The 14,530-nt window shown below is 39.8% G+C and overlaps 1 protein-coding gene across 1 annotated transcript in view; it reads left to right on the forward strand.

Moving 5' to 3' along the window:
* ADGRA3 (adhesion G protein-coupled receptor A3) overlaps positions 1 to 14,530 on the forward strand; it is a 105,923-nt gene that overhangs the window by 32,313 nt on the left and 59,080 nt on the right. Inside the window, exons 3-7 of the mRNA XM_067530338.1 lie at positions 3,764 to 3,835; positions 6,663 to 6,734; positions 7,742 to 7,813; positions 11,196 to 11,356; positions 12,367 to 12,580. Of these exons, the coding sequence (XP_067386439.1) occupies positions 3,764 to 3,835; positions 6,663 to 6,734; positions 7,742 to 7,813; positions 11,196 to 11,356; positions 12,367 to 12,580 (591 nt within the window). The remainder of the gene's footprint in view (positions 1 to 3,763; positions 3,836 to 6,662; positions 6,735 to 7,741; positions 7,814 to 11,195; positions 11,357 to 12,366; positions 12,581 to 14,530) is intronic.

The following is a 14,530-nucleotide window of genomic DNA, read 5'->3' on the forward strand; positions in this document are numbered from 1 at the left end:
AGGTATTTTTAATCACTAAGTCAGTGGCATTTAAGTAGGTATTTAAAGTTAAGTGTATTCTTAAGTGCAATCCTGAATACGGAGACTTGAGCAAATGTTTAAATGCTTTCCTGAGTCAAGGCATGAATGTTTTTTTTATAGCTTCTGTGAAAGGTCTGGCAAGTGTTACCTTTTTGTTTTTAAGAGCTTTTGCCATTCTTTGAGAAGATAGATTTAGGTTTGGCAGGTTATTTATAGATAAAACCAGCTCATTTTCCTTTTCAATCCCAAGTCCTATATCCACTGCCTTCCAGAATTTTTAAATTTAAGTTCTTGTTCCTTGCCACCAGTATGTGTATATATAAGTTTTAAGTGATAAAACTCTAAATGTCTGCCTCTCTCTTTTCATGTGGTTCTATGGCAGTTGAGATTTGGTGAGGTTCTTGAACTAGCAATTCTTCTGTGAGTAGTGTCCTTGTGGACGCTCCACTTTAAGTGTGCTTGTGTCCCTGCGTCTAGGATCAGAGATCTTCAGTAGCAGTGCCTATTGGGCCGCACATGTGTTTCTCCCAGCCTAGAGCAGCGAGCAGTGGCTATGTAGTGCTGTGAAGTCCAACCGCCCTCAGTCCCATCTCAAGCTCCTCTGGTCTGGAACAGAAGCTATAGTTCAGACCTTCATAGAAAAGTAGTAGTGTTAGTGTTTCTGTCAAAAGTATATAGTTGATAGTTGCTTTCATTTCTTTATTTTCTATCCTCCCCATTACTACTTAGGTTAGAATAGTATTTTTTCTATGTTCTTCCCTACAGGGAAGTTCTTCCTGCATAGGGTTATGCCCGGATCCTCTGGGTTTAAGAGGTGCCTCTCTCCTGCCATCCTTGTAAGCAACAGGCACTCACGGTGCATTTGTTGCTTGGGAGAGGGGCACATACCACAGAAGTGCACAAATTGCCTCAACTTAAAAGCGTGGACTCAAAGAACTGTGACCTGAAGTTAAAACTTTTAAGGATGCAGAGTGCACTATGGCCAGACTCAGACCCTGGCCCCAATACCTCTTGTGGACAGCGGTCATCTTTGGAACTGTCATCTGCCACCTCACACTCACTGCCCGCTGTAAAGAGAAAATCTCCAGATTCTCATAAAGATGGCAAAAAATGAACTCGAAGCTCACCTATCAAGGAGGCATCCCAGAGGAAATGGTCCCCCACAAGTTTGGTAATCTCAACGTCTTCGGCAATGAGACTTAGCTCCATTGACTGCCCATGGACCTCCAATATCAGCACTACCGATGAATCCAAGTGTATATACCGGGAAAAGCCTTAGTGTAGACAAAGTTTAGCATGACCAAACTGAGGTTCTTTGAGATGTGTGTCCATATAGGTGCTCCACTACCAGCCCTCTTCCCCTCTGCTTTGGAGTTCAAACATGGACTCTGTAGTAAAGAAGGAACCTGAGGGTGGTTGGACTGCACAGTGGTATATAGCTGCTGCTTATGGCACAAGAAGGGGAGGAGTGCATATGTGGTCCAGTGAGCACTGCTGCCGAAGATCTCTAATTCTAGTTGCAGGGATGCAAGCACACCTAAAGAGGAGCACCCATAGTGGAACACACAACCTCAGTTGCTGCACAGGGTGAGTAATCTTCCCTTCCCAGGTTTAAACAAGAAAGGGCTGCAGGAAGTACCTTAGAAGTCCTTGACTCTGGAATTCACTTACTCCATTGTGGTTCGTAATAACCTGGATTAGTAGACTTCCAGGGCATGTTGCCAAGAACGTTTTAATAGATTTTTCCATGGGGGAGAGTTTCAATTTAGGTGGATATGGAGAGTCAAGGAATGGTAATATGGTCCATGTCTGCAATTTTATTAATTTGTATTTTGTGCATTTGTAAATGTACCTAAAGCAATGTAGAGATGGTTTTATAAATAAAACTAAAATAATCCAAAGAATAAATGCCTCCTGTTCGCTGTGCGCAATCTATGAGCAATGGGAAGGTGGTGTGTAGTCTTCTCATATCTGTCATAGCATCAGTAGCTAAGTCAGCAGCACCTTTGAGGAAAGCTGGCTGTATAGTCCTCCAGGCCTCTGGGTTACTGTCTCTTCCCACCATTGCTCAGAGAGAAGGTGGACTCCTAATCATTGCACTGGGAAAGATAGTCCAAATAAGTGAGATGAGAAGGAGCACTCCATGGAGTTATACTTCCATGAGACCTTAAATTCACAGCAGCAAGCTACAAAGCTCTTCTTGCCTCAAAAGGTCCCCTCAGGCTTCATGGTGTACTAATCCTCTAGTGGTGAAACTTACACTTGGATGTAAGCATACGTATGTGACTGTAGATGTAGAGACTTTATCCCATTGTTTGAGGGATGGGTGCCTTTATCTGGTGGCAGAATATTCAGCAATGTAGTAGATTTAGGAGATACTTCTCTTCTCCCCCGTCCCTTCCCGTCCTTTAACTTTAACTGGGAATTTTAGACACCCCACCCCCCCAAGGTTTATGATTTTTTGGATTGCAGCAGCAGTTTGGTAGCCCTAGTGTGCTGAGCAAATGTTTAGAAATAAATGCATCAAATCTGTGACTAATCAAAATAAATACAGCTATGTGTTTAAATTAGAGGGGATTTAGACTTCAAGGATGAAATCCTGGCCCCACTGACGTCAATGAGGAAACTCACTGTCAGCGGAGCCAGAATTTTACCCCAGAGAAAAAACACAAGAGAAGTTTCAGATTAAATTGGTAAGCAGCCAATAGTTTGAGATAATAAGGAGATGGGAAATTTTTTTAGAGTTCATCTGCTGAGTTTGTTTGTTCTAAAACTATGTAAATACTGGCCAGACAGATAATTTCTCTTACACATTACACCTACAGTTTAATTTGAGAATCAAAGTAAGAACCAAAAGCACAAATCAAACTTAGAGTTCATAAAATAGTTATAACATTGGGATAATCACCATGAATCTTTTCACTTTACAATCTTATTTTTTAGAAATTTTGAATTTAAAATCCTTTCTTTGAATGTTTCAAGTTCATTTCTTTCCTAACTCTCTCTGGGGTCCTGATCCAAGGCACTCACCCTACACCAGAGGTCCTCAAAGTGTAGGGAGTATCCCCCTAAGGGATCACAGAGGAACCTTCGGGGGTGCAGTGTGGCCTGAGCCAGCCTCTACGGAGATGGAGAGGAAGTGCCACCCAGCCCCGCTCTTTCCCCATCTCTGCTTCAGCCTCGGTGCCTGACCCTGGGTGGCTGGCGCCCAGGCCTCAGCTCCATTCGCGGCCCTGGCTCCCAGTTATGGCTCCTGAGGAGGGCATGGACATTGAATTCAGTGGGCACTCCCTTTCTTTGTTCAACTGTTGGTCAACACAGAGCAGTAAAACTCAGATAGCAGAAAAGAAAAAGCACAGTGCATACTGTGCAATGCAGGTTAATATACAGTCTAATTAGCACAATGTAATATATCTTTGACAGATTCCCACCCTTACTGCGTGATAAGATATCTTGAACTGTTTCCTTTCCCTTCTGAGAAACAACTGATGGCATATTTAATGAAAACAAGAAATGTTTATAGCCCTTATTGTGGAAAAATGTAAAAGATAAATGAGTAAAATTTGAAAAATGTTTCTAATGTTAGAAAAAATAAATATGTATTCTGTGCTCTCTGACAACTCAAACAAGTCTGAAGGAAGCTCATTTGCAATTTAAAGGTGTTCGGTCTACATATAAAATGTCAATTTCTCAGCCATGAATTTACTATTTGACCTTTCTCTTTTACACTTTTTTTTAACAGGGACCTAAAGAACAATCTTATTAGTACTATAGAACCAGGAGCTTTTATGGGACTTTCATTTCTAAAAAGACTGTAAGTATCATTTTTAGTTAGTTATATGATTTTTTTCAGATTAAAGATTGTTTGAGGGGTTGGTAGTTTAAAAGCAAACAAAATCACCATCTCCTGTAATTGAGCACATTTAATATAAAAATCATTGAAAGACCACTCACGAAACTTCATGTAGCCATTTTCAGTGCTGCTTTTCTGAGTGGAACCACACTAGGAAGAGCTACATATGGCTTGCCAGCCTTTCATAACCAGGTTTATAGGGTATTTTCTGTCAGTAATTACACTGTCACTCTTCCTGTGTATTATGTCTTGAACCACAAGTGGCTTCATGTTCATCCATTACTTTGATGTCATCAGGAATAACCCTCTGAAGTACAAAGAACTACTTCATGGTGACTGTCTTAAAAAGGTCATAGAAGAATACCAAGTCCCTAGTTACTAATATCTTAGTGCAAGTTACAGTGCTGTTAATGCCACTTTATTAAGGTTGTGCCAACTCTCCTATCATACATATTTCTTGGATTTATATCTAGGCTGTAAAAACTTGTCCCAGGCTGAAACTTAGAAAATGAGACCTCACCACGAGAACCATCCTTCTTTATTTCTTTTCTTGAAAGATTTTAAAAAATATCTGTGCAGCTGCTTTTAAGTTATAGAATTTTTGGTGCTGTTTAGTATCCAGATACTGTGGAGACCAGTGCTCTAGAAATACCTTGGTAGCCCCTAATTAGCTAATGTGATAGGCACTATATAAATCAGTCAATAAGGCCTCAGTTAAGGAAAGTTCTTAAGCATGTGCTTAAAATGTAAGCATTTAAAAAAATTAAAATGTTTAACTGGCTCAGCTAAAAACTTGTTTCTTAAATACTGCTAAATCGCTCATGTGAAATAGTGGGAGTGGGCCGCACAACACTACAATGGTGCCAGTCTTTCATCTCTAACAGAACTCTGAGAGTGTGACTGGTAACTGGTCCTCTTTTCTGAAGCACCTCACCTGTGGAGTCCTATGGAGAGCTATAAAACTGCCAACAGTATGCTGATGATTCAGTTGTCCAAATACCTTCAAGACGTCAGTTCCTGGATGAAAAGCAGCTGGCTGAAATTCAGCCTAGGCAAGACCGAAATGATGCTTGTTGGAAGGAAGGAATGTTTGGAAGGACTTGTTGGGAAACTGTTCCATCAATACCAAGTGGTGTGAAGCCTTAGGGTCCTGTTTGACTCCAGATAAGGCTTGGATGTTCGTGTAACATCCATGTTTCCTCCATTGTGTGATGACCTCTAGCCACAGCATTCTGTTTACTTATCTTCTCCAGACTATTAGTAGAAAGTGTTATATCTGAAGCTTAGTGTGAAAACAATGCATGGTCTGCTTCTGCTGTCTGAAAACTTCCTCTATGATTTGGGCTGCTGTGAACACATCAAGCCCATCGGCTGTTGCCAGTTTAAGATCTTGGTACTATCTTCAAAACAGCTGATGGAACAAGTCACAGCTATATGAAATTTATTGACTACTGAGACTAGTTGTAGGGCAGTGCAGATTGCAAAGAGCATAATGAAGCATCTGAGAGCTGAGGACAAACCATTTTTGTTGAGGGGTTCTTGCTCTGGAATTAATTTCCAGAGGAGTTTAGGCAAACCTAGAGACCATCTTTAGGAAATGTTGCAAAACCTTTCTCTTTGTCAAAGTGTTTCCATCATTTTTAAAAAAAAAATACCCACAGTACTAAAACCCATTCTGCCTGCCCTGCTTCCTTTGTAAAAATGCAAACAAATCAAAGACATAACCTTTTATATTCCCAAAACAGAGAAAAGCCAGATGATCCATGGGGTTCATTAGGGACTTGATATTACTAATTGATTTTATGTGGAAGGTGCTGTGATGCTTCGGTGATGCGTGGCAGCATAAAACCTTATGATAGATAGAAAGAAGGACAGACGGACGGACCCACCCTATGTAGGATAGTAGGAGCCGAGAGTCCCCTTCCAGCTTCATTAAATGTTTAGGCTCTTGAAAGAAACTAGTTGATAGTATTTAGTTTTAGTTTTTTAACTCCTCAAAACTGTAATGATTGTAAAATGCGTGTGCCTTCCTATGACTTTCGATGATGAGTTCACTGGCAGGAGCACTTACTTCTTCACATAGATTCCAAGGGTGTGTATCATTGAAAAAATCACTTGCTTTGCCTAAAAGGAAATTAAATGTGGTAGCCATGCTTTGAAGACATCAAAATAAACAGTTGAAGGACCAAATCTATATACCTTACGTTAAGTAGTAGTTACACACACACACACACACACACACACACACACACTCCAATGCAAATTTGGGCCTGAATTTTCTTTAATGGGGCCATTTTGCAATTTGAATAAAGCAAAATGTACACTAGACACTTCCTGGTAAAATAGTGTTGGTTACAGGTGTGATATTTTTGATGTTTCTATACTGGCAAAAGACTTAGTGTTGTGTAGACAAAGTTTTATACCAGCATAAAAGTGCTTTTGACAATGTCTCATATTTTGCTTGGGGAACCAGGAGAAACTGTATTGACAAAAGCACTTTTTTGTTGGTATGAGCTGTTCTACGCTATGGGTATATACAGGCCTAGTTTCAGTGGTATAATTATGACAGCAAGCCTTTTCTGGTGTTGTCCTGGCATAAATAACAAAAGCCTTTTGAAAGTGTTGAGCACATAATCAGATAGGCCAACATTTTGTGTTTTCTGTTCATGAAGACTATGTTTAGCATGACTCATTATTCAGGTAAACCAGTTAAAGAACCATTTTTGTAGTGTATATATTGTATGATGAAATGAATAATTAATATTTGTTTTGCTTTTTATCCTTGTAGAGACTTAAGTAATAACAAAATTGGCTGTCTGAATGCAGATATATTTAGAGGACTCATAAATCTTGTTAGATTGTAAGTATAATTCTGTTGTATGTGTTTGAGAGAGAATTTATAATTCTCATGTAGTTCAATCTTTTTTTTTATTTCATTGGAACTACTTATACTTAAAGTTGAGCACAAGCTTAAGTGCTTTGCGAGCTCAAGGCCATAATAGCTACTTTGCTTGCCTATAGTCACCCAGTATGCTAGTCAATGGGAGAATAAAGAATAGAACCAGTCCCAAGCCCTGTCTGCTGCACTGCACTGCCTCTCCTAGTTTTGTATTCATAGAAAATATAGGAAAGAAGAAAAGGGATACAAGTTTATAATGTAGATTTTTCCCTAAAAGAGTATTTTGGTATCATATTATTTCTTAACTTTTGTCCTTTACCCCATAGCATCAAGGTGACTATAATCCTTGCTGAGGATTTGATGAGATGTCCTTTGGACACCTTGAAAGTTTTTAGTTGGCCAAAAAGTTTGCATTCCAGGGACACAGAGCACTCCCTTTGCCCCAGGAGTTGCTTGATGTCTCCGCAACACTTCCAGATGAGCTGCCAGGAGAAAATCTGCAATGTGAAACACTTTTTTCTTTTTCTTTTTTTTTAATATAATGGTATATCTAAGCAATTTCTTTTCTTGCACTACCCTTCTGATAAAACCGATTATTTACCAACTTTGAAATAAAATTTTAAATATGCTTTTTTGTGGTGTATGTTTCAACACATTACTTCATTTTTGTTTAAAATGAGAAATATTTTATTTGAATAATTATTCTCAAGCTCATAATACTTTCAAATAAAAGAGAAGAATGGGGGCAACATTTTGATGTTAGGTTCTCTAGCTGGGCCATCGGGTTCAGACTGTAATATCTAATGTTTTAAAGATTGCTCCAATGTCCTCTTTAGATGATTGGCATTTCATAAGTTACTTTTTAAAAATAAGAAAACACATTTTGAAAGAGTTGTTTAATTATGTGACTTAATGTTAAATGGATTGCTTAAGTAAAACAATTTAATTATTGCCATTTTATTTCCTAGAAATCTTTCAGGGAATTTGTTTTCTTCACTATCGCAAGGAACCCTTGATCATCTTAACTCACTAAAGTTTTTGTAAGTAAATTCTAATTTTAGTTTTAATTTGTATGATCTTGGAAAGTTTTTTTTCAGCAATTTTAAAAACCAGTTTAAAAGAGTAATCATGGTGAGCTTCAGTAGACTTTTTTGAATGCAAAACAATCAAATTAAAGCAAACTATACACAATATTTTTGATTATGACCGACCAATCTATGCGTTCAACGTTATCCCAACAAGACATTGGCAATTTAGATTTTGGTTTGTTTATTAAACATATTACAACAATGTGTTTCTTTCTGAGTCGGCATGGATTGATAGAGGTGCAGAATTTTGCATGAGGAAATGGTATAGGGGCTAGACATACATTGAAGACGAAAAGCACTTTGGATGTGATTTCAAAAGTACTCAGTTATTCTCCGTTTTGAAGTCAGTGGGATAAGAGTTAGGCAAGCACTGAGAACTTTTGAAAGTCCTACCCTCCATGTGCTAATTATTATTTTGTATTAAATAAAGTCTAGGCCTTTGCCTTATAAATGAAGAAAAATATTACCCAATTCTGATTATTATTCATAGTTTATTTCTTGAGCTCTCACAGTACTCTCAGCATTATGCTATTAAAAATGGTCCCTGTCCTGAAGAGCATGAGTCTGTCTAAGAACTTAAAGGGCCTGCTACATCATCTTGGATATCAATGTTAGTATTTTAAATGTGTCTTTAGGAATTCCTGTTAATAAAGACCAAAAGGCATGCATCAGAACTCCTCGGTTAGGAATATTGTTTCAGTGTTAAGTGTTTGTGCCTTGGTGTTGCATAATTTTTTGGGCACTGTTTGCTGTTACTAGTGAAATAATAAAATACACATGAAGTTAGAGATTTTTAACAAAAAGATTTAAAAACAAATCAGTTCAGACTAAGGGGCCCTTTTTAAAGGCTGTATTTAGATATGTAAATTATTGGTGCACTTCTTATTTGCTGACTATAGCAGACCTTTTATGGAGGATTTGGATGTCTTTGTACCTGGGAGTGTTATGTTATACATACAATGAGATGATTTTATGAATCAGTGAAAATCATAAATTATGTGAAAAAGGCATATTTTAATCAGCATAGTTACTGGGGTTTCTTTTAATGGAGAAGAAAAAACACAATTCAGGTTACACGAGTAGTGCCTGTAATGAGAGAAACAGGCCACACATTTGAGTGACCACTGCACAGAACTTGTTTTAATCTGTATCTGAATCTTCTACCGTTATAGATTTTTTTTATTCTTGCAAATGCTTCTTTCTACTAAATAAATAAATAAACCTTAGTCAAGTGGATAGTATTATTCAAATAAACTGTTATTGCACCCATTCAGTTGATCATGTAAGCACTAAATTTATTTTACTCCCTCTGCCCAAGAAGTTACTACAAATTCTCTTTTGTCTACAAGATCCATAGATCTGTTAAACCTTGCTCTGACTTAGCTGTGTGCAACTACTTAGGCAGAACCAGACCTGTTAGTCACTGATAGCGGAGGGCATGGTGATCTGCACCTGACAGTTGTATATTGCCTCCATACCTTCAGGGAAGTTTGCAAGTCCTCCTATTTTGGGTGTGGGTGTGTGTGTACACTACACACATCCACAGGACCAGAAACACAGCTACAGAATTGAAATTTATGGCCAAAATAATTCATTTATATATATATATATATATATATATATATATATATATATATATATAAATAAATACAAATTATTTTGACCATAAATTTCAGTTCTGTAGCTGTGTTTGTGGTCCTGCAGATGTGTGTAGTTCTTCTCTACTGCTGAGGCACCATCAGTGCCTCCTGCCCTGCCCCCAGCACACTATCAAATGGTACAGCACGAAGGAAAAGGGCAAGAAGAAGGAGAAAGCACAAATGTGTTGTCTTCTTTACCCCACTTGTGGAATGCTTGGATGGGGATATCCATGTCCTCTATGAGTTAGGATCCATGCACATCTCAGCAGAGTCAGCTGGCACAGGGTCTTTCATGGAGTCCCTCTCTCAAGCCAGGAGTGGCATATTTAGACCCAGACTAGTAGAAGCACAGGCCCCTGGTACATGTTTCAGTCTATCCTCCTGTGGCAAAGGAGGGAGGAAAAGATACAAAAGAGCCCCTTTTAGCAATGAGACAAACTCCCTGCCTTGGGCAGTAGCATGCAGGAGCGCAGCCACAACCATTGTCCAGGCTGACCATTCATTGCCCTTCCTCAAAAGTGCCTGAGTCAGAAAAGTACTCAGGAGAAGGTGTTAAGGGGGCAAGCAGCACAGACCTCCTGCTCCTTCCTTCTAGGGATCTCCCCAGCAGGGTGCTATGAGCTCACGCACAGGGTGTGTCAGATTGCCCCTCCTGCCCCCACTGGAGTTTCTCTTGCAGACCTCAGCCAGGTATTCCTTGCCCTTCTAGAGCAGGAGGGTGATTCCTCCAGCAGGTTTTGAGTTACTGCCAGCCTCAGTTGAGCACTGTGGTCAGAAGAGGGCTAAATCCTGGGATTTACCAGGTAACCCAGATCTGGCATAGTAATTTTTCTGCAGGGTTGACCCTCTCTATATAGACTCAGTCAAAGCTTCCCTTTTCAGGAGATGAAGAAAAAGAATTCAGTTCTGGGCATAAGAGAGATCAGGTCCAGGGAATCAGATTTCTACTCCTCAGTTAGCAGATCCCCAGAGCTCTCCCAGCAAATATTCTCCCATTCACCCTCAAAATCTGATGGTGAGCATTAATTCTGGCAAACAAAAAAAGAAAATGGGAACGACATACAGAGACATGTCTCCATGGTCATTGGGCGCTTTCCCTTACCCAAATTCTCTCAGAAAAAATGCCGGAGGCTGAACCTGGGTGCAGGCACAGGAGTCCTTCCTCTTGTCTCCTTCCAAGTCTTCTGATACCAGTTCTCTAGGGAGAGGTAGGTTTAAGAGAAGGAAATAAAAATCCAGATCTTGCTCAGTGTCCTTAGATTCAGAACAGGAACCACGGGAGGAAGAAAAGCAGGAAAACACTTCTAGTTAAGAACTTGTGCCCGAGCAGTATTTTCATGGATCCAATACATGGAGTGAAATCCTCACATTTTTGGTGAGTTACAGCACAAATAAATTACTCTAGTTTAAATCATTGTTGAATAATAATCTAGAAACTAATTTTAAATACACAGTACATTATAGTGCAATATTAAAAACTTTTGCTATTATTGACACTTGACTTTCATGGTCTAGGGATACAAATCCTGATGGATTAGATGATCACTTGAGGTCCCTTCCAGTCCTACATTTCTATGATTCTATGGGAAATTTGTAGTAAATTGTGTTAGGCATTCTAAAGCTAATAGGAGGGTAAACATGAAAACTGAATATTACATTCATTCTTGTGATTATCTGTCTTTTGCATGTTACAGAGAATTTCAGACTGATTATCTTCTGTGTGACTGTAACATATTGTGGATGCATCAATGGTTTAAGGAAAGAAATATAACAGTACGTGAAACTAAATGTGCCTACCCCAAGTCATTGCAGGCACAACTAGTAACATCTGTTAAGCAGGACCTTCTAACATGTGGTAAGAATTCTAGCTAAATGATGCTTAATAATTAATGCATACTGGGTTTATTTAGTGTGAGTAATTAATCCTTTATTGTTTCTCCTGTCCTTCAATTAGGCACTTCTATGCAGTGTTTATGGTGATTCCTTCTATTAAACTGGTCCACAGATTGACTGTAGTTTTCAGCCTGCCTTGCTACTTCAGGTAGCAGAGAGAAAGCTGTTGGCTAGGCCCCTCATCTTATAGTGTTCTCACCCTTGGAGGAGCAGTGCTCTCAAAAACAGGAGGAGTAGCTAAACTTGCGTTTTTATATGAAAACTAGAGAACTGATGGGTTTGTCCTCTATTTCCCAGGTTTTCCTGTTAGACTCCTTAGAGTTATGCAAAGCACTCCAAGTCTAAGTCCCTCATAGTTAAAAGGAGAAAGAGATTGTCCTATTCACCTCCCTCTTTATCTTTCTTGGAGACCAGTCATCCATAGAAGAGCCAAATAAGAAATCTGAGGCATCCTGAAATGTAACCGTAAAATCCAAGTATACTCCTTCCATATCAATTAATGATTGTAAAGTTCATGCAGCATGGGACTGGGAGTGAAGGCCTGGAGTTTCTGTTTGTAGATGTGGCACTAATTCACTCTGGTATCTTGAGGAAGTTGCCTGTCTGTAAATATTAAATATATTAATGTATATCACTTGCAGTTTTGAAGGTTATTTAATATTTGTGAAATATTCTGCCTAGAATGCCTAGAAATATATAAATGCCTACTTCTGGAACTAGACTGGCAAGCAGCTTCTGTAATTTATTAAACTGACTGAATACAGTTTTTGAAAGATACAGTTAGTTCATTGGAGGTCAACTGAAGATGAGTCGTTATGAAATACAATATATTTAAATCCTTCCCAGCTCTTTTTTTAAAAGGCAGCTAACACAGAGATCCAGAGTGAGTCTATAAAGTGTAGAATCTTATTACATTTTTAAATTTGAAGTTTTGTTGATTTTTTTTTTTTTTTTTGGTCTCTTGGATTCTAGAACCTCCTCTTGAATTACCATCTTTCTACATGACTCCATCTCATCGTCAGGTTGTCTTTGAAGGAGATAGTCTGCCCTTCCAATGCATGGCTTCATATATTGATCAAGATATGCAAGTGTTATGGTATCAGGATGGGAAGATTGTTGAAACTGATGAATCTCAGGGTATTTTTGTTGAAAAGAACATGATTCATAATTGCTCGTTGATTGCAAGGTAAATTCCTTGTGGAAAAATATCTGTGTAGGTTGATAGTCTTCACCCCCCCGCCCCACACGACCTAGTTCGTATTGCTTAGGAAAGTGGCTGCCAGTAACAGCCTCTTCGCAGATCTTGTTGATGTGACTGTATAAACTGCAACAGTGGGGGTTAGGAAGAAGTATCTCCTAACAGACAGTATTACATAATGGCAATTGATAGTCATTATGTCAGTGAATAGTCATTGGGCCAGAGTCAATGACTCTATATAGCCTGGTAGTTAGGGCACTCTCCTAGAAAGTAGGACACCAAAGTTCAAGTCCCTGCTCCAATCACCATTTAATTATTTATGCAAATTGGAACTTCAACAGGAGAGATTGAAGAACCCACACCAGCCACCAGTACCTATGGCTCTCTTCTGTAGTATGAGAAATTCAAGTTCAGCTCCTTTCTCCACATCAGGGGATGGGGCCTGGGGAGGGGGGAGGAGGATTGAACCTGGGTCTCCCACATCTTGTGTGTGCCCTAACTACTGGGCTAAACATTCATTTACTTTGAGTGGTTACAGAGGAGTATTCCATGTGTATTGCACACACCCAGGACATTGAAGCCAGAGAACTCTGCCTAGGATAGTTCTCATGCCCTGTGCCTCTAGCCTCTCCCCTGGCTATTTAAGGGCCAGAGGATAGGCTAGAGGCTATTTAAGAGTAGTGCTGCCCCAACTCCCCCATTGTTCCCACACACCATCCACAGCTAGAATTAGAGCATTCTGTGTGGTGATTTATTTCACACAGGTTTTTTTCTCATTTTCTCAGGGAATGTATTGTATATAATGTAGTGTTAGTGTAGCTTAGTAGTACACTTAGGTTTAGTTATAGTAGTTAGAATAGTTAGTTAGTTGCATGGGTGGTGCCCTCTCCAGGATTTAAGCATTGTCCATCATGTGGGATAGCTGTTCCAGTAGTCACCCTCTCCTTGCCACACACATGCTGTTTATTGTGCCGGGGAGAAGGATACATTAAGGAAAGGTACTGTATACACATGTTGTTTTAAGAAGAGGATGCAGGTGGTGAGAGACTTGCATTTGAAATAGTGCTTCTTAGAGCAGACCACAAGGCCCATTTCGGCACCAAGGATGTCTTCAAATTGTCTGGCTTTCTGTTTTTCTTTAGAGCCAACTCCAATATACAGCTGGCTCAAGATCCAGTGCTTCCTCTAGCAGGAAGAGGGATTGTTCTCCTTCCTTGCACCCACAAGTAAGAGGTCCAATAAAACCATTTGGAATTGTTTCCAGATTATGGGATGACTCTGTCGCCTGAGGAGTGCTGACCAGCATCCTGAGTCCTCTGGTACACACAATGGAGCTGGCCCAGCTGACTGCTCCCTGGTACCAGTCTGAGATCAGTTGGACTCTCTACTGTCAACTCTGGTTCCAGCTGTGGGGCATCCATTTAGTCCAGTACTGATGATGATGGCATTGACTCTGACCATGTCCACGCCACTGGCTTATTGGGTGGCATCAGATCTGCCCTGCTTTTCTGTTCCTGATTCCCCTATAGTTCAGGGACCGTCAGTTGCCATGCCTTCTACACAGTCATCTTTTGCTATATGACTGGTGCTGTCCAGTTGGGTCATGGAGCTGTTTTGCTTTTTGGCACGATATTCCGTACCATTTGGGGTTAGACTGCAGAGTCTCAGCCAATGTTCTTTGCAATACTGAGGATCTCATCAGCACGGATGCTGTCTTTGGCACTTCTGGTGTCTCTGTACTGCAGTCTCCTTCATCAGATTCAGTACTGACCTTGGTTTTAGCATCCTTATTTTCTCCAGTGCTGGGTACAAGGGTGATGCCTTTCTGGGTACTGATGGCATCAACCACTCATTCATCCTCGGAACTGATGATTTCTTTGTGTTGGGTTCCAGACAAGACTAACATTTGCTTGCTCCCTCAGGGGTAGTTCCTCAGTT

Source organism: Emydura macquarii, unplaced genomic scaffold (assembly GCF_026122565.2).
Source record: "Emydura macquarii macquarii isolate MOO-44397 ecotype Brisbane River unplaced genomic scaffold, CSIRO-AGI_Emac_v2 contig_3062, whole genome shotgun sequence".
NCBI lineage: Eukaryota > Metazoa > Chordata > Testudines > Chelidae > Emydura > Emydura macquarii.